This window comes from Marmota marmota, unplaced genomic scaffold, assembly GCF_001458135.2.
Source record: "Marmota marmota marmota unplaced genomic scaffold, marMar, whole genome shotgun sequence".
Classification (NCBI taxonomy): Eukaryota; Metazoa; Chordata; class Mammalia; order Rodentia; family Sciuridae; genus Marmota; species Marmota marmota.
In genome coordinates, this window is record NW_026000185.1 from 8960733 (window position 1) to 8987678 (window position 26946).

General features: G+C 50.6%; 1 protein-coding gene across 6 annotated transcripts in view; it reads left to right on the forward strand.

The window, feature by feature from the left end:
• The window catches only part of Snx29 (sorting nexin 29), a 386701-nt gene that overhangs the window by 62615 nt on the left and 297140 nt on the right, over window positions 1-26946 (forward strand). For all 6 annotated transcript variants that reach the window (XR_007342647.1, XM_048789519.1, XM_015490624.2 and 3 more), the window contains 6 exons: window positions 1099-1169; window positions 2281-2529; window positions 4472-4847; window positions 10311-10429; window positions 13809-13884; window positions 15785-15867. Coding sequence is in view for 5 of the 6 variants with exons in the window: in XM_048789519.1 (XP_048645476.1) it covers window positions 1099-1169; window positions 2281-2529; window positions 4472-4847; window positions 10311-10429; window positions 13809-13884; window positions 15785-15867 (974 nt within the window). In the remaining variant the exon portion in view is untranslated. The remainder of the gene's footprint in view (window positions 1-1098; window positions 1170-2280; window positions 2530-4471; window positions 4848-10310; window positions 10430-13808; window positions 13885-15784; window positions 15868-26946) is intronic.

Below are 26946 nucleotides of genomic sequence, written 5' to 3' on the forward strand. Positions count from 1 at the left end.
TTAAGGTTTGTTAAGATAGATTTTTGTGAAGCTCTTTCCTGTGGATTACTGATGATGAGTTCAGAGTTGCATACTCAGTACCAAAGTCAAATTGAGCTGTGGGAAGCTGCAGCGAATCCCTAAGAGTCACAGTGGAATTTATTAGGGTTTGCCACTCACTTAATGCAGGTGGGGAAACCTAGTTCATTTACATGCACAGAAATGGCTCCCATTTCCAGAGGAGCACAGTTTGGAGAATCGGGCAGAGTAGAAATGCCAGCTTGACCTTGTGGTTTGTACTTCCACTAACATTTTGCTGGGTAAGTATGTTGGAAATGATGTCTCTTCTCTCTTCCTGCTCATTGTATTCAGTTGTGTCAGCAAATAGTTTTTCCAGTCTGTCACTGAACTTCGAGCCACTCAAGATTGGCTTGATTTGAGTAAAATTGAGCATTGAGCTTTGACTCCCTTACTTTAGAATCCTATGATGTGGTAGGGGGTGTCATGGTATTGTGGGTATTTGGTTGTGTGTTGTAAGCCTGGCAGATTGCCTTAGAAAGATCCTGAAGCCTTCCTGACCTCCCACCCCAACTGCTACTTAGATTCACGAGGCCCTCCTAGCCTTCTGACCTTTCCAGGGATAACTTGTACTTTGGGAACTGTAGTCCAGGCAGGTATTCTAAGTGAATGCTGTGATGGAAGGAGCCATGGCATTTTGTAGCTTCTTTCTGAAGTTGTCACCTCTGTGTTAGTGATAGCAGGCAAGCCCTGTTGGTCAGCTTGGATTTCCTGTCTGTCTCTTGGGAGCTCTGCTTGAGTGGAAGTCACCCCTCTGTGCTCTTGTTCTTTGCTGCCTTATAAATATATTTACATGTGTTTGTTTCAGTACTCTAAAGCCTGAGGTCTCGGGGGACCGACAGAGAAGTTGTAGACTATGTACATTCAGATCTTTGCTTATAGTAGGAAGCTTCACCCAGCAGAGATCTCAGATACCCTCCCTTCCCCGTGATGACCGACCAGGAACAGATTGTCCAGAATGTCATCTAATGGAGTGATCTAGCCAGTGAATGCAGAGAACTACTCTTAAGAAGTTTTTCCTTTTCTCATTTCACTTTACAGCACTTTTTATGAAGACTGGTCTTTTGTGATGGATGAAGAAAGGTCTAGCATGCTTCCCACCATGGCAGCTGGTAAGCCTGACCATGGCCGGGGGTGATGGGTCCTGGGGACCTCGGCGAGTAGAGAGGGCTGCCTGGGGGTGGATTCACAACCCCAGGGGATGCTGTGAATTTTCCTGTCCCTCACTGATGGAGTCACTTGTTGCTGATCTTCCTTTAATGGCATTGAGAGTTGGGCACAATTATCTGGAAATTTGATACCTGGAAGAGAAAGCCTGGGCTGAAGGGTTGCTCATGGCTTGGCTGGTGTGATGTGAGGAGCCTGTTCTTTGCTGGCTGGATCCTGTCAGCTTTGTCCCTTTTACTTCTCCATGAGGTGGGAATTCTGACAGCTTCCAGTTGCCATTGTAGAGCCGTGAGAGAATCGCAGGTGATACAGGGTCATGTATGTGGTTTGTCATTAGGGAGGCCCTGGGTTGATGTCACCTGATGGATTGCCAAGGTGTTCACTTTTCCTCTCACTCAAAGGGTGAAAGATGGAATCTTCCATATAAAAGTGGGCAGCTGTGTCTTTCTTCCAGTTGCCCATTTCTTCCCTTTTATTCCCCTAAAGGTTTCCACTAAGCTTTGCACACTGAGGGCTGTGTTAGTTTTGTCTGAGGAAGAGTTGGGTTTGAACTCGATTCCCTTTGCAGGCCTTAGGAGACCAGTGCACATTTTGATCTAGGGTAATCACAGTGACGCTCTTGCTGCACATCTTGATTGCTTATTGAGCTGAGGTTGTTTTGATGTGATTATCTTTAATATTTATGACCATGTGAGGGAGATGATATTGTCCCCATCATATAAGTAAGGAAACTGAAGCCCCAGGGAGTAAAAGGTGCTTGGCCAAGGTCTCAGAGCTAGTAAGTAGCCGTGCTGGCAGTCTGCTCCAGCCCTTACACTCTCACCTACTCCTGGGTGACTCTTGTTTGCATTTGTCTTCTCAACCTTTGGGGAGGAAATCTGGAAAGTCTTACTCCCCTGGTAACTGGTGTCTGTTGACCCAGCTTTGCAGAAAGTTTTATAAATGTTTGAAATCGGTGTATAGTAATCCTGTGTGTACTGCGCTGTCACTCCTGTTTCTCATGTTGGAGGTGACTGCATGCTCCCAGGCGCTCCAGGCTTTCCTTTTTTTGGCCAGGGCTGAACTCCATACTCTTCGCAATTAACATCGACAACAAAGACTTAAATGGGCAGAGTAAGTTTGCTCCCACCGTCTCCGACCTCTTAAAGGAATCAACGCAGAACGTGACCTCCTTGCTGAAGGAATCCACTCAGGGAGTGAGCAGCCTCCTCAGGGAGATCACAGCCTCCTCTGCTGTCTCCATCCTCATTAAGCCCGAGCAGGAGACTGACCCACTGCCTGTTGTGTCCAAGAACGTCAGTGCTGGTGAGCAAGAATGGGCATTTGAGGTGGTGCACAGGGGTCCTTGTAAGGACAAGAGAATGTCTGCTGTGGACACCTTTTGTCACCTGAAGGTCATTCCCAGGGGAATGAAATCTAGGGCGCTTGCACTCTCAGGTCATGTTTATTTTTCTTACCTTCATTTACTCTGAAGGGGATCTGACAGGCTCACCTAGAGAAGACAGGGGAGAAGAGCAAATGTGGTGGGGCAGCCACAGGAGCCACATGGGCTTGGTCTTCAGTCGTCCACTCAAGCACTCACTGTGTTCTGTGTGTTAGGCAGCGAGCTTAAGATGGCTTGCCCACGATGAGCTTGCAGTCCCTTTGGGATGCACGAGGATATGTTTAAAGACTATATCCCTTTGGTACATGGGATGAAGGCCAATCACAGATGCTCTGGAGAATGAATACCACTTGTCTCACCTATGTTGTGAGGACGTTTAAGCAGAAGCCTGGGGGAAGAGAGGATTTGGTCAGCTTTAACGCCAGGTGGGGGCAGGCAAAAGGAAGTTGATTTTCAACAAGTTAATAATAGCTGGGCACGGTGGTGCACGCCTGTAATCCCCGTGAATTGGGAGGCTGAGGCAGGAGGGTCACGAGTTTGAAACCAGCATCAGCAACTTGGTGAGGCCCTGGACAACTTAGCAAGACCCTGTCTCAATAAAAAATAAAAAGGGCTGGGGATGTGGCTCAGTGATAAAATGCCTCTGGGCTCATTCTCTGGTACTACCCCCCCACCCCCCCAAAAAAAAATTTATCCCGGAAGCAATGGATATTGCTACGGGAGAACTGGAAAATTTTGGCTTAAGTTCTAGTCCCTGTGTCCCCAAATCCCTAAGGCAGTAAATGTGGCCATCTTTGAAAATTATCAATGATGGTGAAAACTCAGAATACCACCGGCTCTTCGGCACAGACTTGACTGTCTTGCCTTCAGCAGACGCCTCATGTGCAGATGTAGAAAACAGGACGTTGAGAGCTTTGTGTAACAAAGACACACATTTGTACACCCAGAGGAGCTTTGGAAATTCTCAGAGCTGTGCTAGGCTGGTGAAGCATCACAAGGCCACACTTTGAGCCACTGCCTACAACTCCAAAGTGTCTCACATCCAAGTTGGATGATTGACGGGTGAACAAATGGACTCATCTTAACTCTGACCCATCAGGCAGTCTTGCTCGCTGCTCCAGTTAGCCCTGCTGTGTAACAAATGACAAAAGGTGGTGGCTTAAATCCACCACGACTCGTTTTTTGACGACTCTGGATGGGCATGGCAGGGCTTCAGCTGGCTTCCCTCAGCTTGCTCATGGCATATCACTGGTGGCTGAGTTGGAAGGCCCAGGGTGGCCCACCTGTGTGCCTGACTGCTGGCTGCTCTGGGTGCCATCGGGGCAGCAGTCCGGGGTGGGGGGGTGAAACAGAAGCAATGAGACCTCTTGTCACCTGGGCCCTAGAATGGGATGTTATTTCTGTCACATTCCAGTGGTACCATCAGAGCACTGTGCCTGCTTAGACTCAAGGATCTACAGATGGCGCACGGCCAGCGGCATCGTGCGGGGATGGGGGGGGTTGTAGCTGTGAAACAACTGGCTGCGACCCCCATGCTGGTTTTCCTGGTCTGGCCTACCACTTTTGGGCGTATTTCCCACAGTGAAACAATGGAAATCATTTCCGTAGTGGCAGCATCCTTGGAATCCAAGTGACACTAGAAGGGACAGTGTCCACCTATGATCTGAAGTGTGTTGACGTACAGGCCTGGGTCCATCTTGCTCAGTCTTCTATAGATGGGTATTTCTCAAGGATTTAAATAAATGAACATGGTGCAGTTAGCTTCTCAGTAGCCTGAGGGGATCTTTTGGGGCCCCCGGGGGCGAGCTGGCCTGTCACCCTTCTGTCTTGCCCACTTTTTCTTGCTGTATTTTTCTTTGCCAGATGCCAGATGTAAAAAGGAACGGAAGAAGAAAAAGAAGGTGACCAACATCATCTCGTTTGATGAGGAGGAGGATGAGCAGACCTCTGGGGATTTTTTTAAAAAGCTTCCTGGGACAGGGGAGAGCTCGGAGGAGAACTCCGACCGGTCCTCGGTCAACATCATGTCGGCCTTTGAAAGCCCCTTTGGGCCGAATTCCAATGGCAGCCAGAGCAGCAGCTCCTGGAAAGTGGACTCCCTTTCTCTAAATGGGGAGCTTGGGTACCAGAAGCTCGATGTGAAGAGCATCGACGATGAAGGCGTGGATGACAATGAGGACGACGCGTATGGGGACCCATCAGGAAGGAAGCGTGCGGGCCACCTGGGATCACCAGAGAAGTAAGTGCCACTTGAGCTTCCGACAAAGGGACGTGTATTGCCCATTTCTCCTTCTCCCGCAGTGGAGGAAATCGGTCCATTTTCTATCTGTTAGGGCATTAGTCATTTTTCAGTCTTTATTTAGGAGGTGGTGATGTCAGCTTGCCAGTCTCCTGAGAACTAAGAGGGGAAGGGAGTATATTTGAAGGCACTTAATACAAAATTAATGCCAGGAAGTGTGCCCTGAAGTTCTTGGTTTGCACAGAGGACTTTGGTTTTCAGGAATTGGGTTTTTTTCATCTCTCACTTGTCAATCATAGAAGCCCTGGAGGAGGCAGGCTAGTCTAGAGAGCAGCTGTGTTCCTGTTTGTCTGCAGGGGTGTGAACAGCAGCAGCTTGCTTGTGTGGCTGCTGGTCTCAACTCTGTAGAGGGTCATGGGAGGGGAAGGGGTGAAGGCCTAAAGCAGAAAGCACAGTTGATGAGTGTGCATATTGGAGTCAGGACCACCTGGGATCTTGTACTTGGGCGAGTTTGAATTTCCACACACCCCAGAGCCTCTGGCCTCATCTGAGACCCGGAGGATGGCAGCACCTGTTGGTGGCAGGGCGTTGTGCAGTCAGCGATGTACTGCATGTGGGCCTTTGTTGCTGGTGCTGGCACAGCAAGTGACATAGCACAGGTCAGCTGCTGCCGCTGTTCTACTCTAATAGTTCTTACACTGTCTCCTCTTCACCCAGAAGAGTGCCAGAGGAATCACAGAAGGCTTCATAATCTAGGCAATTAAATACGCATAACTGTGTCTTTCTGTATAACTGAGGTATCCTGGTGTTAGGGTGCACAGTATGACAGCAGCTCAGGGCTAGAGCCTTACTGTCTTTTTTTTTTCCTTGTGGTTCTGGGGCTCAAGTCCAGGCCCTTGCAGATGCTAGGCAAGTGCTGTAACACTGGACTACATGCCAAGTCCTTTTAATTTTATTTTGAGACGAGGTTTTCTTACATTGGGCAGGATGGCATTGAACTTGCAGTCCTGTAGCTTCGGCCTTCCGAGGAGCTTGGATTACAGGTTTGTGCTAATGCACCTGGTTTCATGTTTTAATATTAGGTTCTTTTTCAAGAGACTAAACTTTATTTTTGCTTCAATCCTCATTTACACAGATGCTACTGTTAGTGGTGTTAGCTTGTTGATCATCCGTGAAGTGCTGGATGACGCACCTTAGTGATAAAGCAACCCTGTGAGATTGGCCATCATACCTGCTCTGTAAGTGAAAGAGCAGGATTCCATGGAGTGGAGATTTGTCAGATGGGATTTGGGTTCGGATATGTTGTACCCTAAAGTTATACTATCAAATATTCTCCATGCTTTTATATAATCATGAGTCTCGATTGGCCAGTGTGGTGGTTGACCATGATGGCCTACCTGACTGGGCTGTGGAATACTCAAACAACATTTCTGTGATGACATTTCCAGATGAGATGAGTAGCATTTGAATGGGTCAGCTCAGTAAAGCAGATGGAACTCCCCGGAGTGGGTGGGCATCTTGCAATCCTTTGGGGACCCGACTAGAACAAACTAAGGGAGAGGAGGAACTGTGTCTTCTCTGCCCGCCAGCTTAAGCTGGGACATTGGCCTCCATATTCTCGGGCTTCAGACCTGAACTGAATGACATCACTAGCATTTCTAGGTCTCCATTTGTAGACTGTGGGGCTCTGGACCTTCGTAATCAGTGAACCAGCTCCTCAGTCGAAGTCTCCGTCTTTGCCTATTCCCTCCATTTCCCCCACTTTGGTTCCTTCTCTGCAGAACCCTGATCAACTCGACTGTGGTCCTTCAGATCCCTGCCCTGCCCTGCTAAAGAGTTCCCTTTACTGTTGTGTAATTGGGCTGCTGGCATTGATTTTTTTTTTTTTTTGTTGGCCATTTTGAAGTGGAGATTTTCATTTCTGCTCTGAAATTATTTGTTAGGGTAGCTGTTTGGAAGCACTGCTCTTGCTCCTAGGCTATGGATGGTTTTTGTGCCTGGAAGCTGTCTTGTGACCCGATGTATTATTCAGGCTTCTCCAGAGAAGCACAACTAGTAGGGTGGTGTTTCCTCCTTTTGATCCCGCTCTGTTTCCTATCTATCTGACTCTGTATTGCTGTCGCTCCCTTTCTTGATTTATTTTAAGAAATTAACCTATATTACAGAGGCTGGCCAGTGTGAAGTTGGTAGGTGGCTGACCACTCAGTGAAGAGCTGCGTTCAACCTTGAAGGCAGTCTGTTAGCAGCTCTTCTCCTTCCTCTGGAAAGTCGGTCTCACTGGTTGGGTGAGGTTCCCCAGTTAGGCAGGACAATCTGCTTGGTCTTTTGACTTAAATACGACTCTCACTTGAAAAATACCCTCATGGAGACATCTGGAATACTGTTTGATTAAGTATCTGGGTGATGTGGCCTGGTCAAGTGGACACATACAAGAACTCTCACAGCTACATGAGTTCTCCTGGGCCATTTAGGAAGTGCCACTGGATTCTGTGGCTCTGTAGGTGGGTGCACCTGAATTGATCCACTCTGTGCTCTTTTGGCTGCAATCAGCCATTCCTCTTCCTATCCTGCAGGTGCCATTGAGTGGAGGCTGGAAGGGGAGGCCAGCTCCAGGCCAAGGTGGCTGCTGGCATTGTGATGTGTAAAGCACAAAGCTGTGCTGGTGACCTCCAAGGGGGCGTGGGTCCTCCAAAGCCAGTGGGCCTCCCGCAGACTGTGGACAGCTTCTCCCTGGTACACAGGGGGATCTCGATTGAACACTCCATAGAGCAGCCTGGGGAAGAGCCGAGGAATGATGAGATGGCCTGCCAAGTAATACTTTGATTTTGATTTTAAACTAAGGCTCATAGGAAAGGCCCACGAGGCTGGAACACAGCAGGTGTGTGAGGGGGCTGTGGCAGGCCAGGAGCAGCTCGGTGGGTGCCACCACCCTTGGTTGTCTTGAGGAGGTCTGTTGTCCAGAGCTGGGTGGACTCCTGTGACAGCTAGTCATAAGCCACTGCTTGATGACCAGTGTTCTCCCCCTGCCTCAGTACTGGCCACAGGTATTGGCTTTGTGTTTTTCATCAAAAGGGATAATATCCTTATCATACAAAGGAGTTTTTCTGTCACCTTATGTGCTCTGACATCATTAAATAGGTAAGAACATGATTCCAAAGGAATTAAACATGAATAAATGTTGCACCTTATTAGCAATGAAGTAAATGCGAAGGGAAACGAGGGTCCCATGTCTTGCCCATCACATTTGCCAAGATTTGAAAGGGAGCCCCAGTATTGTGGCCTGTATGTGGGGGAGGCAATCTCTCAGTGCACCTCTTCCCAGGTGCAAAGGGGGTGTTCAGTCCACATTGGTGCAGTGATGATGGCACAGCTGGTACCAGGGGCTGTCGACAGTCCTGAGGAGACGGTTGGGCCGTGTCAGGAGCTGTGTTGGACCTACTTGATTTGGCAGTGATGGAATCTGCCTGGGGATGCACCAGGTGGATTCAAAGTCCCGACTTGGAAGCAAAACACCATAGCTGACCTAAATGTGCAGCCACTGAGGCGGTTACCAGCCGGGCGTGCAGGAGTTGGGTGTTAATATGGTCATGTCTGGGATCTTGAACATTTTGAGTGAGTTTGATTATCTGGTAGTAAAAAGATGAGCTCATCTTCTTACTATCAGATGGAAACATAAGACAGAAAATTCTCCATGTGGTTTTGTTACAGCCATGTGAATGTAAGTCTCATGGAGACGGTGTCCAGCCCAGTTGTATTTTGGGTACTTCTGAAAGTATCTTTTCCAAGGAAAAGAACACCCACTGTTGAGCCAATCTTGAAGCCACGTCCTGAGGCTTTCCCCGACTTGGGAATCACTTTAACTCATTTTGCTCATATTGAAGTGGTGGCCCTTGGGGCTGCTTTTCCTTGGGTTCAGATTCTCGTCTGGAGGGTTCTGGCTTTACCTTGTGCACACACACGTTGCTGGAAGTGGTAAGAACTGTGTTGGAAACGAGCAGAATACCCCCGGTACAGAGCTGGTGGATTGCTTGATAACGGACTGTGGCCTTTGCTGCCCTCTGCTGAGAAGGGTGCACTGGCACTGCCACAGCTGTCCATCCCCTGGGCCACCGGCTTCTAGACCAGAGCCTCAGAAGCGTGGCTCTGACAGATTCTAGAGGCACAACCAAGTTCACCTGAGTCTTGGTCAGAGTCGGGGTCAGCTGCCAGGACATGGGCAGGAGTAGCCCTTCCTTTGCCTCCCCCTGCCTGAGTGTCATCGCCTTACCCGTGGGATTCAGTGACAAGTTTTGCGAAATTGTTAGAAATAGTTCCTCAGTTTCCTCCTCAGTGTCTGAACGTCTGACCTGACCAGAAGCTAGAGCAGCCGGAAGGAGACGGTGTCTGACCAGCCTGTAGGAGGGGCCGGCCAGCCCGCCTGCCCTAGCTAGGGACAGTTATGAAGAAATACCAACACAGACAAGTAGGCCACGGAACCTGAAATATTCACTAGCTGGTCCTAAACTTAGTCAATCTCTTCTCTAAAATAAAAACTCTGTAATGTCACATGGTGGACAGAGGCTGGAGCGCCATTGTAATTGGATTTGGAAAACCCAAAGCCTTGGTTCTGTCGTATGTGGCTGTTGACCTTGGACAAAAAGAAAAAGTCAAATAGTTGGAGTTTTCTTTTTCTTTTCTCTCCCACACCTGTCCCTTCTTTTACTAAGTAGGTATGGTTATCAACTTTGGTCTTCTTTATTTACTGAGATACAAAAGAATTTTATAAACATCTAGGAACTGCGTGAACACATCCTGGTATTTACTAATGTTCCTGATTGTCCAGAGGCAAAGCTGCAGTGGGCGAATGCTCAGGCAGCTTGGAGTCATCCTGGTGTTACGAAGGCTGTGTGTGTTGGTTTTGAACTTGGCAGATAACAGAATAACATTATATGAGCCTGGTTAATACTTTAGCTGACCTCCTTTTATTGAAAACCCAGTCACAAGTGGGTCTGATTGTCCTTTGACCCATGGGGTCTGAGAACCAGCGAGGCAAAGCAACATTAGCCCAGAGTTGTGTAACCACCGTTGTTTGAGAACCCAGATGGTGGCATTTTCTCTTGCTCAGCACTTTGTGTGGCTGGTGCCTCCCCTTCCACGGGTCCCGTCCCTCTCCTTCCCTCAGGTCCTTGCTTCCTTCAACTTGCTCCTCACAACTTCCCCTTCAGGCCAGTCTTCTATGATCTTCCTGATCAGCGACATGATTCTGAACTGCTGTTTGACATCTTCCCAAAGGATATGTGACTGATGTCCTTGCACCTGTCAGGGTCTGGATCCCCACTTGATGTTCCAGACTCCTGCCCATCAGCCCCATCCTGGCCTGGGTGTTTCCCAAGAGCCCTTGAGGAGGCTCAGCAGATGTGCCTGGTGGTCACAGGCCCTTTGGGGGTCTGGGCCTTGTCATGCAGCTGTCTTCTTTCACCTTAGGCCCCTGGATGGGAACACCTGCCTCTCCCAGGTGCACAGCTGGGCTCCGCTGCAGGTGCTCCACGGCGATGCTGATGTCCTCTTCCCGGTCAGCGGTGTGGGCTCCTACAGCCCGGCAGGTAGGTGCTTCCTCTTTTTTTTTCTTCCCAATGAGAGCATCAGTTCTGAGAACCAGCATGAGAATCTGAGTTACCTGCACAGGTAGGAATGGGAACCTGGGGCCCAGAGCAAGGAGGGGCTTGTGGGGGACTCAGAAGCTACAGGGCCTTAGTGTTCTAGAAATTTGAGCATCTGAGTGAGTTGGGCTGACCTGGCTGGCAATCCCCCAGGAGCCCCCAGGTCTGTTTTACTTTTTTCCCCAACACCAGTGTCTTATTGAACTTGGTCATGTCAAAGTAAACATAAAGAGTGATTGCCATTTTGCCTTTTAAGACCTCGGTTTCCTTCTGAATCTGGCAAGAGGCAGTTCGGTGGTGGAGGGGGCTATCTGTCAAGTCACTGGTGCCCTGGACAGAAAGCTCTTGGGGCTCTGGGGCGGGTTGCTTGAACTGGCCTTTGACTATGGGCCAGTGTCCTTGCACATTCCATGTGGTGGGCGGGCTCACGTGTAGTCTTACTGTTTCCTGTAGCTGAACAGGCCATGGGACTCTGGGGGTTATGTGTGGGTGAACCTGGCTCTCCCAGCAGAACAGGTGCGCCATGCAGTGCACAGAACCTGTAGAGAGAAGTGCCTGGTCATTGTCACTCTCCTCCCCCAGCACTTCGAGCTCAGAGAGGCCTTAGCCCGACAGACAGGTGCTCTGCCATTTTCTAGGGAACACGCGCTTCTCTGGGCCTAGTGTTAGGGAGCTGTGACTGGAGTCTTCCAACTGCTTAGGAAGCTGTTGAAATTTGAACTGGGTGAAGGATTATTCTTGTCACTTGGTGAAGGACAGAAATCTACCTACACTAGCTGAAGGCCAGACAGATGGGCTCCGCAGGCAGCAGAGTGGACTTCCCGTCTGTCAGTCTGGGTGACCTGCCTGGAAAGTGGATGCCGGTAGTGATAACAGTGCCCACCAGGCTCTAGCAGTGAGTCCAGTGCTGGGGAGAGGTTGTCCTGCTCAGCTGGGGGGTTCACTGCACCATTCCCTCCCTCAGACGTGTGGTGAAGACTCCCAGGTTCACCTGGGGAAAGACAGGCTGAGGAGGCAGTGCTAAGACGGGGCAGCTGAGTGTGTCCACAGCTGGGAGCAGGGCTGATGGAGGGGACTCTAGATGGGGGGAGGCACAACCGTTGTGGTCATCCTGCTTCCCGTGCTGCCCCCACCCCGGTCTGTCATTGCCCTCTTCATTCTCACTCCTCCCCTTTCTACTTGAACTTGGCTGAGGTGCCAACAACATTGCTCAGCCTTGTGACCTTTGATACCAGTGGGGACATCTCGCCGGGTCTCAGCTGAAATCCCAGAGAGGGCTGGTGTGGTGGGCCTGGCTCGTGTCCGCAGGCCAGACCCCAGAAGCCCTGCCTCTTCAGCTCCCCTGTCCAGGTGGCTGAGGGGGTCGCCTTGTCATTGCTGGACTATGTGAGACAGGGGTGGGGGCTTGGAAGCTCGAGGGGGGCCCAAGGGTATCCAGGGCCATGGGAGAGTTCTGATGTTTGCACATAGCCTCCGACATGGAGCTCCTCAGCCTCTGATCCCCGCTCAGTCCTCGTTACCTGCTGTTAAATGCTGGCTGGCTGTGGGCACCCGGGGCAGCAGGCTCTGCCCCTCGAGCCTGTGAGACAGGGAAGCTGATGGCTGGTGCTTTGGGGCCTTGCAGTTTGGCATTAGGGAGCTGTGACTGGAGTCTTCCCCTAATTTGGGATCTGATCTTCCAAAGCCCAGCATTCTAGGCTTTCCATGGATAAGGGCCTCCAGGATCCTCAAGAGAAGGTCCCCATTGCCCCCCAGCACATCTCCTGTGGTCTCGTGGCTGTCAGCCTGGCAGACCCAGAGGCTCCACTTGTTACTCTTGAGGGGACCCCAAGTTCCAGCTTACCTTGATGGTACTCACCAGAGGTGACTTGTAGGAGCCAGTATACCAGTGTTTAAAGGTGCTGTAGTCACAAAACCATAGGAGCCTTGTAGGCCGTGACAGCCTGTGGGCAGGGGAGCATTGTAGGGAAGACCCATGGTGGCTGAAGGTGCTGGATCAGGGCTGGGGACTGGTTACCTGCTGCTAAGTTGCATTAGTCCCTCTGCCTGGTGTCTGTGTCCATGGGAGGCACCTGGGCCAGGTGGTCTCAGGCTTGGCCTGCCAGGGTAGGCTCTTTGGGAAGGCTCTGCTAACATTTTTCTGAGACTCCACTTTTGCCCCATGTCTGACTAGTGTCCCTCAGGTTGATAGTGACATTAATGCATTCTCCCTAATTCTGGCTGAGGGGCCATTCTGCCCTTTACTATGACTTCTCCCGCGGACAGCTTCTTGCCTCAAGGGATTTTTCAGTCCTCTTTGAAAATGTTGCCGCCTTTGTAGTCACTACATTGGGAGTAACTAGAGAAAGGGGGAGTGGGGGGGGGGGGGACAAAAAGGAAGCTGGGCCTGGCCAAGAGCGGGTGTTTTTAAGGGAGGAGGGAACATGCTATGAGTACCCTTGTGAATCTTGCAGGAGGCAGCTCTGCGGTGGAGGGGACTACCTGTCCTGGGTTAGGGGCAATTCAGAGAGGGGAGACCAGCCCAGGGTCTCATCATGGGACCTTGAGCAGGTGGAGGGCTGGGCATGCCTGTGACCTAAAATGGGGCAAGGTGAGTTTACCTGTAAGTCACGGGAAGTCTGACTCCAGCAGACCAGGCTAAGCAGACGTGATGGTGCAGAGGAGGCTGTGTTGCTCTTTTGGTCCCTCTCGGGTGCAGGGCTAGTTTCATGATGGGCGTTGACAATGAGGAGTTGCTCTATGAGCAAGGGTTCCCTTGGGTGATATGGATCTTAATGTCACCATCCAGCCTGGGGCTTGTGGGTTTTTACCCTTTCCTGCAAAGAGGCTTGTGCGGGCACTCATGCATTTATGAAAATCGGTAACATGAGATATTTATCATCTCACTCCTTTGGGAATGTGCTTCTGAATGCTATGTACGCAGGGTTAAGTGGCTTTTGGAGAAAGCCAGGTTGTTGGTTATTAGACTTTGCTGCCCTCTGCTGTCTGTCTCAAGTCCTGACAGGCAGGAGAAGTTTTGTCCTATAGAAAGCTTTTTTAAAAAAATTACTCTGATTCTGGGGTTTGCCCTGAATACAGACTTCATGGGCAATTCCACTTGCCTTAAGATCAAAAGTCACAGGTTAAGTGGGAGATAGGGTCTTCCATCAGCAGCTGATGCCAAGTCATAAAAATGCCTGGGAAAATGGAGTGGTAGCAGATTAAGATCCAATGTGCGGGTGAGTAAGAACTTGTAAGTCAGCTTACGTAGCAGATGAAGGAATGACAAGAAGAGGGAATTGGAATAAACACCTTATCTCCTCTCTGTGATGTCTTTACCCAGATCCCCCCCTGGGAAGCCTGGAGAACGGAACAGGACCTGAGGACCACATTCCCCCAGAGCCTGGGCTTCGGTACAGGTTAATATTAAGAAACTAGGTTGCCTTGTGTATTAATGTATTATTCACAATTTGGCATTTTATTCTTTTTTATAGTACCAGGGGCTGAATCCAGGGGCGCTCTACCTCTGGGCTATATCCCTGTTCTTATTATATTTGAGATGGGGTCTTGTCAAGTTGCTGAGGCTGGCCTCGAACTTGGGATCAACCTGCCTCAGCCTCCCTAGTGGCTGGGATCACAGGCATGTGCCACTGTGCCTGGCTGGCATTTTATTCTTTTTTAAAGCTAGGAGGAACCTGCTAGGGTTATATGCAAGGTCTTACTTCACACTTCTGCTCAGGGGTAGTCTTACATCTCACAGTGTGCCCTTGCCAAGAGGCTTAGATCATCTGTCCCCACGGAGTTACTGCAGGAGACTGCACAGTGGTCAAACTTTATTTGCATACCTCCTGTCCTTATGCTTTTTGAGCTATATCTGAGTACTTCCTGTCATTTTCTTAAAGTACTTCCTATCATTTTCTTAATCTAAATACTAATACTTGGTAATATTTAACAGTCCTAGTATTATATTTAAGTCCCTTTGATGCCATGTAATATTTAAGTACATCACCTACAGAGCAAAAGGGTTTTTTTTTTTTCCCCTCTCAAATTGAAGAATCTCAAGGGAGAACTGAGTTGCCAGGTCATTGGCTGTTTGGTGACAGTAGAGGTAGACGGCAAGGTTTCCCAATGCGCCCACTGTCCTTGCTGCTCTTACTTTCACTACTTTTTTTTCCTGTGATTTTAGTTTGGTGTCTCAGGGACGTATCCACGTGCATTTCCAACCCTGTCTTCAGGGTGGGCTTCTTGTCTGCTGCCTCCAAACCAGACATGGTGCCCCTGTCAAACCCAGAATAGGCAGGATTCCAAAAGTGACACTACCTGGAGCAGGCTAGTACATGGGGTGCCAGGTAAAAGGATGGCGTCACAGACCCTTCCAGGGCTCAGTTCTTTATCCTGTTTATTTTTAGAAAATTTGCAGAATGCTCCAATGAATGAAAAATGACTCTTTAACCCAACTCCATGGTGTGGTCGATGCTTTGGTGCTTTCCCTCTGAGTGTGTGCGCGTGTGTGAGCATGTGTGCGCAGGTGTGTGTATAAGCACTACATGTGGCCCTGCTATTTTCACAAAAGGTGGTCAAATTATTTTTTCACATTGCAAAATCATTACAAAGAGCTGGCCCTCATTATTTGCAGGGATTCTGTTTTGTGGAGTTTCTGTGAACGTTCCGCTGTTGCTTGGCGGGGAGGTGCTGGGTTGGTTATCTGAGACTTTGTCACGACATTTTTCTTGGTTGGTCAATATGTCTGGCTTTGCCTCTGCCTGTTTAAAGACGGCTTGTTGAGTGTCTGGTGTTGACTGTCGCACTGAGCTCGTGGTCAGTGGCAGATGGCTCCTGCCTGGATGGAGCGCTCTCGCACGTTGCCCCCTGAGGCGCGTGGCAGCCTCTTGCTGTAAACTCATGAGGCAGCCATGTACTTGGGGACCCCTATAAACAGAAAATCTCCCAGAAGCCCTACTTAAATGTGGAAAATCTAGGACTAAGGAGACTATGGAAAGGACACTTGTCTACAGTTGGGAGAGTTGAAATGAGAAGGCACCTTGCTTGTCCTCAGCTGGGGACTCCATTGTTTTGCTCATGAGCGACTTGTGAAAGTATTCTGTGAGTATTGATTTTTGGGGCTACAAATACACTTCATGAGTAGACTAGTTGACAAATATGGAGTCTGCAAATAACAGGATCGACTGATTTCTGATGGCTGCCTTCTGTCCCTTCCGCTAGAGAACCCCAATAAGTGACCACCTGCTCGTGTTTTGAGCGGGGAGGTTGGGCATTTTAAGTGGCTGAGTGTAACTTCCTTCTCCCTCTTTTTCCCAGTGTGGACGCTAGCCCTCCAGCCCAAGGAAGTCCTCTGAGCAGCCTCTTGCCTTCTGCATCGGTGCCAGAATCCATGACGATTAGTAAGTACTCCTCCCGCTGCCACCACCCGTACTGGCCTGGCTGTGGGTCTGTGCATCACGGAAGAGTCTTTGCACTTACTCCTACATGACTGAGGATGTGGCTGGCTGTGAACTTGAGGTGTGGTGCATGGTTGCAGGCTTTGGACCCCTGGGTAACCTGTGAGGCTGGGGTGTGTGCATCCTCTTGGAACATGCCTTGGGTGGAGTGGCACTGAGGTGGATGGGAAACTTCTGTGGCTCAGTTTCAGGGTTTGCTTCCTGTCAGGTGATCAGCAGCAGAGGAGAAGTCTAGGCTCCTTTTTGTGCTCCAGAGGAGTCAGGTTTATCAGTGAGGAAGATGCAGCCTCCCCAAACAGGGAGAAATGTTGCTAATGATCAGACTTAAACTGTCTCCATCTTTACTATCTTAAGCAGAGAAAGCATTAGAGAGCAAGAGTGGGTTTGACTGGCTTTATATAACACAAATAAATCAACATGGCTGACAAGTTAGAGATGCCAATCTGAGGCAGCCAGGCTGGGACTGGTGCATGGCTCCATGGTCATTAGAAACCAGGGCTCCTCCTGTCTTGCCTTATAGGTCAAAAGGAGCTGTTTTAGCTCCAGCCATCTCATTCTCATCCCAGGAAGTAGGAAGGAGGAGGGGGAAAGGAGAGGCTTTCTTTGGACCCTAAATTCTATATGTGGAAACAAACTTGGATCCCGTACAAATTATAGCTTTTTTTGGTTAATCAGCATCCGACTGAAATTTAGCATTTCCTTCAATTATGAAAGTAGCAGCAGGCCTTAGGAACTGTAGCTGCAGTGGCAGAGTGAGTGCCTTGGTCGCCGATCGAAGTCATAGGCACCTTTTAACAACTAGGGCATGATGACATCTTGGTTCACTTTCACTTTGAAATGCAGTAGTTCCTCAATGTGATAACGTGGGAACATGCATATGACTGTCACTTGAATGTTGTACATGTGGGTCATTCTCTTTCAACTTAAGCAGTTCCTTTGTAGTTTTTTGTTTAGTGAGTTTTTAAACATTGTTTGTTCTCTGCAAGGAAGCCCATGGGCTACCCTAGACCATGGAATAGGCCCCATGGTACATGACAGCAGAAGCCCCCCAGCTGTGGGGACCCACTTCAGAAGATGCGCACAGAATGACATTCATGTCTTGGGCCAACCGTAGTCCCTTGAGCTCCCCTGGCTGCAAAGGAGGAAACCTGCTCTCCCCCATGAGTCCCCCTCTAGGGAAGGAGGATGGAGTTTCAGAGGCACCCAGTGTTCAGTTTCAAGGGTTCAGTTTCAAGAAACGGGAAGTGGGTAGGTGCTCTGAGGTTGCTGTGGGAATGTATGCCTCATCCTCAGGCTTGAATTCAGCTGAGCAGGTATTTCTGGATCCCCAAGTACAGAGGCCATGTGGAGTAGGTGAGCATGCAGGTTCCTGTTTTTGAGATTATAGCCATTTATTTACCTCTGTACTACCCCATGGTTGTGTTTTTTTTTTTTAATGGTATCCCCCCCAAAAGCCACCCTCCCCCCAAAACAAAACGAAATATAACTTGAATGTTTTTATTCAGAAGGGAACCCTTAGCAGCTCTAGGTATGCAGTAATGACACTAGCAGCTGACTTCCATAGTGGGTAACTGAACAGAAGTAGAGGGAAATGGGGTCCTGGAGTGAGTCTGGCTGTTGCTGCCTGGGTTCTAATGGAGGCCCTCTCCCACTGTTGATGGAGGTGGAGGCTCCGGCTTCTTTTTCTGCTTGGGCCTGTGGCACCTCCATGAGGGGCACGCGTCTTGGTCTTCATGCAGCTACCAGAGACGAGTGGTGGATGAACAGAGCAAGAAAGCCCGTCTGGACCCTGTCTGGGGGCTGGCCCTGTTGGAGCTGCTGCTTGGGGAAAGGGACCCACTAGAAGAGATGGGAGTTGAGGCAGACATCCAGGTCCTGCCACCAGGCAGCCAGTCAAGAGCCACTGGAAAGCCACAGCCTTGGTGCCGGCGATGGCGCCTGAACTTGATTGAGGGACATGGTGAAGCTTGGGTGAGGGAGTTTTTGGAAAGGTCCTGCTGTTGGTGATATTCCTGGAGTTATCTCTGAGGCCTGTACGAAGGCAAGAAGGAAAGACTGAGATCTTGGCGAAAACACAACAGTAGTGAGATACTTTTTTGTGTGTGTGTGTGCTGGGGATTGAACCCAGGGCCTTGGGCATGCGAGGCAAACACTCGGCCAACTGAGCCATATCCCCAGCCCTGTGATACACTTTTTTATGCCAGAAAAGGGGGACAGGTGGCCAAGGGAGCACCAGGAGGGTGTGGGCGATGCCTGGTGCCGGACTTGCACGTTTCCCAGAAGTTATAAAAAGGTGGACAAGGACACGGGGGGTCCAGGGCCTGCTTAGCTTAGTGCCATGCCTGCCACTGGCACCACTACCTGTCCTGATGGGATACAGGCGTGTGCCACTGCACCTGGCTATATACACATTTTCTAAAGGGACTGTGGCTCCTGGGAAGTCCTGCTCTCAGGGAAGCAGGGTTCCCCGTTGGCTGCTCTTGGGGCTGAGGTAGGTCCCGGGGCCACCTCAGCTGCACCTGAGTGAGGTGCCACCAGCCCAGCTTGTGCGTCTTCACTCAGGCTGTTCCTCTGAACACTCCAGCGAGGCCCGCGGCAGGGATGTAAATTCTCTTGTTTTTATTCATATCATTTTCTAGAAACTAAACCTATTTTATTATAATCTTGGGCAGGTAGAGACATTTCCAGAATTTACGAGTTAAATGTCTGAAGAAAATGTTGGCATATCCACTTGTGACCCCAGACGCTTGGTTCTAGTGTGGCCTGTGATGACCACCAAGAGGTTGGCCGGGTGGAGTTCTGTTTTCTGTGGCAGCTGGACATTCAGGAAGTCACCAGACAGTGGCACTGTTGTCCATGATGTGTGCTTGTCAGCCCAGGTGAGGGCTCCTGATTCTTGGAAATTTGGAGTGGAGGGTGTTTTTTGTTAATTTTTATTTTTTACTTGGACACAATATCTTTATATGTGGTGCTGAGGATTGAACCCAGGGCCTTGCATGTGCTAGGCGAGCGCTGTACCGCTGAGTCACAACCCCAGCCCCTGGAGGTGGTTTCGATTTGGGATCCCCCATCCTGTCCCTGCCTGCTGTGTCATCTGAGGAAAGCGGAAGGGTGGAGCTACACACTTTGACTGTTGGCCAGCTTGGGCTGCTAACAAAGGACCCCAGACTGTGCTTCAATAATAGAAGATGATTTTCTCATAGTTCTGGAGGCTGGAACGCTAAGATCAGTGTCAGCAGAGCTGGTTTCTGGCAAGGACTTCCTGCTTGGCTTGCAGACAGCCTCCATCTCCCTGTGTCCACGTACCTGGCCTTTCCTCTGCAATTTTGTGTGTGTACCCCTCTCTCCCTTCTTACAAGGATGCCAGTCCCATGGGATCAGGATCCTACCCTTGTGACCTCATTTAACTTGAATTACTTCCATAGAGACCAGCTCCAATAAAGACAGAGTGGACATCTTGGAAGGGTATGGGGAGGTGGGAAGACCTGCTGTCTCTGCACATAGCTGCCCTGCCATCTGGTGGACAGGAAGAGGCCGAGGACAACGCGGTGGTTTCAGTGTCTTGCCCTCAATCCTGAACATTTCAGGGAGGGTATTTCAGTTGCTTTCAGGGCTGTGGAAACTGGAGAGGGTGCCCTCTTAGCTGTAAGTCACTCTGCCCGTTGCTGCCTCTCCACCTCCGGGGCACCCTCCTCTAGCACCCAGGGAAATGCTGAGTGACAACTCGGCTGTCCCAGGTAGTGGTGCCAGCAGTGGGCCAGGAGCCTGCCACACACTTAGTCTCCCCACTGGCGTCTCCGTGGTGCAGATGGTGTTGCAGCGCTCGGCGTGCGTCATCGAGGTGGCCTAGGGAGTCTCGCTGCCTTACATCATTTTTAACTATGTAGGTAATAAATGGTGGCTGATATTATCCAAGTCTTTTAAACTCTCCCTCCCCTCCCCTTCTATTTCAAAAGCCTTTGTCTTGTGGGAACAAAGTATGACCTTAATTTCAGTGGGTAAATAGAAAAGTAGTTTGACTGATAGGTTGAAATTGAAGCAAAAGAAAGTCCTATACATTTTTTAAAGTATTTATTTCTTAGTTGGACACAACACCTTTATTTCACTTATTTATCTTTATGTGGTGCTGAGGATCGAACCCAAGGTCTCACATGTGCAAGGCGAGCACTCTACCGCTAAGCCCCAGCCCAAGCCCCAGCCCCAGCCCCAGCCCAAGTCCTATATTTTTGAAATGAACTTAAACATAAGAAATCTGTTGTAACCCTGTAATGCCTTTTAAAATACCTAGGACTTTTTCTAAACCATCTTGGAATTGGTAGAAAATAGCTCTCCACTTCATATAAACTTTCTGCAGACCCCCAATTTTTTTGGGGGGGGGGCTACTGGGGATTGAATTTGGACACTCAATCACTGAGCCACATCCCCAGCCCTATTTTGTATTTTAGAGATGGGGTCTCAGTTGCTTAAGGCCTTGTCATTGCTCAGGCTGTCTTTGAACTTGCCATCCTCCTGTCTCAGCCTCCTGAGCCACTGGGATTACAGGCGTTCACCACCATGGCTGGCAGACCTCAGATTTTATGATGATGAAAATTTCATTTTCTATTTTCCAGTTTCATTTAACTTTGTATTCTTGTAAACTTGTGGCAACAATGTTTCAACATTGGGGGTCATCATCGGGGTGTCTAGGATGGTGCAAATGGGGAGTTGAAGGCAAGAGAACCATCGTGAACCATGGTGATGGAGACAGAATGGCCCAGGGTGGGGCCATCAGAGTAACTAATGTCTGTTTTATTGTGACCAGCAGGCTTTAGTAATGAGCAGTGTCACTGATGCATGATGTGGCTGGTGGGGCTGGCATGAGGGGGCTGCTAGGCGGTGGGGAGCGGGGATGATGGGTGGTACTGGTCAGATGGTAAGCGGCACTGGTCAGATGGTAAGGCAGGGGTGTATGCAGATACATCTGACATTTCCTTTCTTTATACCAACCCCCAGGAGCAGGCACCACTTGCTCAGCTGAAACAGGTGCTTAAATACAGTGTTTGAGGTCTCGCCGGAGCCAGCGGTGTCTGCTCTCCCAGGCTAACCGGCCACCTCATCACGCTGGTAGCTCCACCACTGCCTCAGCGGTGCCCTTGGAGGAGGAGACGCTGGCAGCTGGCTTGCCACCTACTACCAGTGCTGAGGGGCCCAGTCTCCTTGGAGCTGCCGCGCTGCTTGCCTGCCTGCTCTCACTTGGCGTGGCTCTCTGGTCAGTGTGCCTGGAAAGGGCCGTGCCAGACAAACAGGCCTTACCAGGTCCTAAGTCACAGTGCATCAGCTTGGGCTCTTCAGCGCACTGCATGGTGACACCATTGGTTCCAGCCAAAAGCTGGATGTTGAGAGGCGAGTGTCGTGGCCTCTCAAAGCACCTGCAGAAAGGCTGTGGCCAGACCAGTTGTGTGAGGGTCCTGTGGGTGCTACGTGTCTCCAGAGGGAGGTGCTGTCAGGTGTCCGCACTAAGCCGCACAGGGTACTTTGTGGGCATGAGGGCTGCCTTGTGCTAGTGATGTTGCAGGCCCTGTTTCCACTTGTTCTTATGAAACTTCAGCCCTCACCCCCACCCCCCACTCCTTCATTTACACAGGAGGTCTTGGCTCAGGGCTTCAGGAAGTTACCTGTGGTCACAGTGTGGATAGGGCAGAATGAGGAATGGCACTTAGAATTTTCAGGGGTGTGCTTTTCTTGATTTGGTGGGGGGGAAACATTTTTTTTTTTTTTTTTTAATTCTCTTCCACTCTTCTTTAGGTCCTTGGTTGTGCTCGGGAGCTATCCAGAGTGCAGTACTTGGAGTGTGGCACGCTCTGCTTATTGTGGCTTGTGTGTTAGAGCTGGAGGGCGAGGCCCTGCCCTCAGAGGCCCCCAGGCCAGAGGGGAAGACCAAGGGCAGTGAAGCTAACAGATGCATGGACTTGTTCTTGGGCATCACAGCAAGTGCCTGTAAAGGCCAAGGGTGGGATGAATTGTCAGGAAAGGGCTTTCTCAACTGATGGCAGAGTGAAGTCCCGCAGGGTGAGGCCACTTGACCCCTTCTGGTGGCATGTGGTTACAGTGGAAGTGCCCTGGACAGAGGCGGAAGGGGAGGGCGGAGAGGGAGGGTGCTGGAGAGGTGCCCAGTCAGAGCGCATCTGGGTTCAGGGAAGGCCGCGGGGCTTCCCGCTTCCTCTTGTTGGGAGCAGGCTCCAAAGCCTGTGTGGGGCGTGAACACCCAGCCTCTCATTCCTTCCGCCCCACCCCCCCCATGGCCTCCCTTCCACAGGACGTCCTCAGGGGCTCTCTGGGGCCATGTAGATATGCACGTTCCCACCCTAGCACAGTGGCCCAGCACCCCGATGCAGAGGTGTGCTCAGTGCTTCAGGAGGAAGCCTCCCTGGTGGGCAGCTTGCTTCAGGCCTGGCTCCGGTCCTTCCTGGCTGATTTTTTTATTTTTCCTGGAGAGAGTGGATGGACCCTGATTCTTTATCATAAACGAGGACACCTACACTGGCTTATTGGCCAGTGCTGGCATGTGAAGGTGCTAGACCTGCGTGTTAAGCCAGGAACTCCTTGGGATTGCAGCCTCCTTGGCTATCTAGAAGCTTCCACAGACGGTGACCTTCATGGCTGCAGCTCTTCAGAGTCAGGTCATTGCCCAGGAAGGCCGAGGCTCGGCTGGCAGTGAGAAGGGAATCTGTGCAGATGTGCAGGGTTATGTGTCCGGCAGAGGCACTGTTCCAGGAAGGTGGCTCTTTTTGAAATCACTTCTGGAGTCTTTTTGGACATCAGTCTTTTGAGCCCAGTTAGAGGATCCAAGCCTCAGCTCCAAACCCCAGTCCCAGCTTTGGGCTCTGAATTCTAGAACCTGCCTGGTTGCACTCTTCTGTCCTGGTTTCTTTCCTGGCCTCTGCCTTTCAGGTATCACATGCATCCAGAAGTTCATTCCTGTTTCTGTAGCAACTTCAGATCATCAGAGTGTCTGGAAAAGAATGGGAATGTGAATCTCCTTATGTATCTTGTCTCCTGTGGGCCAGGCCTTATTACTGTGTAATTTCAGCCTCTCTGCAGAGTATGACGAGCGGTAGCCTGGTTTCAGAGTTGAGACTGAGGCCAGCAGAGGCTGTGCCCAAGGCCATGCTGCTGGCACACAGTGGAGCCGGGCTCCCTCCTGCTGTTCCCAGAAACCCACGTAACCTCCGGATTCCTCTGCCTTGCAGGAAAGGATGCAGGTCCGTTAGAGTCCTCCTAGCCATAGATTGAATGTTGTGTTGTCACCTGTAGACTTATTGTCCAAACTCATCCCCAGTGTGAGGTGTTGGAAGCAGGACCTTTGAGGGGTGGTTAGGCCCTGAGAGGGGGAGCCCTTTGTAAAAGGTGCCCTTACAAAAGGGACTCCAGAGTGCTAGCTCTAGTCCCCTCTGTTATGAGGACACAGAAGATGCCTTCTGTGTGCCAGGAAGTTGACCTTCATTAGACGCTCGATCTGCTAGCACCTTGACCAGGGACTTCCAGCCTTCAGAACCATGATGCCCCCAGGCACCCAGCCCAGCATCGCGGCAGGCTGAAGTGCTCCTCAGAGGCCCGCCTTCCCTGGTCACATCTGGAAGCACACCTGCCATCACCCTCCTCATGACATTCTACTTTTCTTTCTTTTTTTTTTTTTTAATATTTTTTTAGTTGTAGCTGGACACAATACCTTTATTTACTCCTATGTGGTGCCAAGGATCGAACCCATGGCCTCGCATGTGCTAGGTGCGTGCTTTACAGCCTCTCCACTTTGCTTTTCCATGGCTGATGGCTTTGGGTTTCGTGGCATGTAAGCCTGCCCCCCACCTTTATTTTCTGGGTTCCCCACTGGAGCACATGTCCCCTGAGGACAGGTGCCTGGCCTGTTCACAGTTTCCCTGGCACCCCAAATCCTGGTCATCTCCCAGGAAGTACCTGTGTGGAGGGAAGGACCTGGGGATTGCTCTGGTTCCCACAGGCAGGAGAGATGAAATGTCCTTTAGGAGTGGGTCGAGGCTGAGTCCCCAAGGGCAGGCAGGCTACTGCTGTGGTCATCGTTCTCCTGGCTGGCATGCGAGTACCAGTGTAGGAGTGAAGGGCTGGGGGTTGTCGCCCTACCCTGTGGCAGGGAGGGCAGCTGGTTATGTGGGAGGAGTGCTGGCCTGGGAATCAGGCAAATTGGTTTCCATGCTGGCTTCGACACCTCTGCCTCGGCTTCCCCTATGGTGAGGTGGAGGCTGCCCGTGGGGATTCCTTGCAGTTCCTATTTGCTCTGGGGAAGGAGTCATGGTGTTCGTATTCTCATTTGCAGTGAGGAAAAGCCATGCTGGAGAAGTCGGGATGCTTTTAGTGACTGCCTGGCTGACCTAGGCTGCGTCAGCTTGGAACTGGCAGGCTGGCACTGGTGGGAGTGCTCAGCCTCCCCTGGAGGGTTTCGAAAGCTGCAGTTCTTTAGAGTAGGGAAGGGGAGGCCCTGCCCTCCATTATAGAGGGCAAAGGTCTCCCTCAGTCTTAATTCTGAGTGATGGACAGGCCTTACGTCACCATGGCCAAGCTCACATCACCAGAGCTGCTGGAGGCTCAGGTGTGCATATCCTTCCTGGCTTTTACACATCAAGTACTTTTGTAGTACCTAGATGTTGGTGATCATGAATGAGCTCAGTTGAGGGGCAGCCTGTTGGGTGGGTAGAACCCTGGGGCCAGGGCGACCATGATACAGCTGTTCAAGAGCTGTTGATCTTGGGAAAGTGCCTTAACTTCCCTGAACTCAATTTCCTAGCCATGAAATGGAGGAAACGATCCTTCTATGGGGTCCATTGGAGGTATGGGAGGTATCTGGACAGAGGCTGAGATATACTGCATCTGGGAACTTACAGGAAGCCAGTAGCTAGGGTCAGAGACTTGGGTCTCTTGCAATTCTGTGGGAAGTTGCATTTGTGTATTTGTTCACAGGTGGATTCTCCTGGGAGTTCTTTTGCATTCATGGCTTTCCCTCAAAGAGTTGCAGACCCAAATCCTGCTGGATAAGCACAAATGTTGCTCAAGATACCTTTGTGGGGGAGGAAGGGTGGAAGAGGTGCTCCGGGTGTGGCAGTCACACCATGTCTGTGGCAGACTTGCAGCCATGGTCTCCCTCTCCTCTACTCTAGAGGAAATTAGACACTATTTCAGTGAGGCTGGTGCCCCGGGGACCAGGAACAATGATCAGATAGGATATGGTTTTTAATGGGGAGGTGATTCCTTACTCCCAAGGAATGCTTGGCAATTTCTGGAGACATTGTTGGTTATCGTGGATGGGCTGAGGGTGCCTGGCATCTAGTGAGTGGAGGCCAGAGGTGCTGCTAAACTTCCTACAGGGCACAGATGGCCCCCACCAGAGTGATCTGGTCTCAAGTGACAGGAGTGCCAGGGTTGAGAGACCCTGAGATAGCAGGTGGTGGAAGCATGGAGCTGTTTTCTGGAATTATACCTTGTTTCAGATGCCCTTTTTTTTGGTTTCGTTTTGATTGCTTGCCTACTGTGTGGCTCAGGGAAGGAAACTCAGGGGAAAAATGAACCTAGTTGAAAGACTAGATCCCAGGAGCATTTGTTCTTGGGTGTGCACTTGGGAGCTGTTCAGTTCTGTTACCTTTGCAATGAAAATGATTTAGGGGGCCTGTAAGTGCGTAAAAATGCACACCTGTAGAAGGCCCTGGAATAGATGATCCCAACCTGATGGCTGCAGAAACACGCGCGTGCGGTTTCTCTGTGCCGTCTGTGTCACTACTTTATTGCAGTATAAACTCACAGAAAATTCATTCAGTAGATTTGTATTGGTACCTACATCAGCTTCGTATTCCTTCACCCTTTTAACAGCCGAGTTCTTCTATTCTTGGATTAATTTCTTTGTTACATGATTACTTAGAAGCTTAGAGTCGGGATAAAGTGGCCCCATCCTTCCTGCTGGTGGCTGGTGAGCAGCACGCAGCCACCGGGGGGCGCTGTGGCCTTTTCTTTGTGGTCCTCAGCTGCGTTTTCCCTTCTGCAGCCTTGTGTTGCCATCTCAAGTTTTATGTCCCATGCTGGTGCCTGGTTTCAGTGGGGAGGTGGGTTGGTACTGGTGAGGGGGCAGCGGTCTTTCTTGGGAGAAAGGCGTCAAGCGCATAGAGCACCCTGCTGCGCCATCAGCAGGGTGCAGCCACACCTTGCTTTCAAAGGGGAGGTGTGGGTGTCTGGCCCTGTTTTAGAAGGGGACGCACAGCTAATTAGAAAACATTCCTACTTTGTCATGGCTTTTTATCAGACGTGATTGATTAGGCTTGGTGGTTTGTTTGTTTGTTTTCTTTTTGTGGCAAGAGTGACAGGTAGTGGAGCCAGGCGAGCTGGGTAACTGGCTCCATTGTTCCCTTCGAGGTCTCACTTCTCATGTCCAGCCAGGGCCAGCAGGCAGGACCAGCACCCTCCCTCCAGCTGCATTGGAGTGGCCCTTTCCCTCTCCTGGCTATTATTGGAAGGGACTCTGAATACCAGCGAGGCTGGCTGGCTGGTCGCCTGGCAACGTGGTTCCACACATTCCGCAGCTGGAGAACTGAAGTCCCTGAGTGTCGCTGATTTGGAGCGAGGTGGCAGGGCCCAGCAGCTGACTGCTTGACTGAGGGTTTGATAGAATTTTTGTATGAGCTGGTGGGCCACTCGAGCCCTGTGCGTCTTAGGCGCATGGGGTGGCTGGGCGATGCCGCCCATGACCCTTGTGGCAACTTTTTCAGTTCTGCTCACTAGACCTCCAGTGACTGTCCTAGGAATCGGAAGTTTCCAGTTGGATTTGAGATGCGTCTGTCACCTTCATGATTTGAAGCACCCAGCACCTGTCACAGCCTGGGCGGTGTCATAGGTGCCGAGGAGCCCCTGCTCTGCTGCTTGAGCTCTGGGCCTCTGCTCCCCGGCGCTGGGAGGCAGAGGGACTGTGGTGAGGACGTGCTCCCTATGCAGACCTTAGTGCTCGTCCTGAGGATGCTGCCCCAGAGC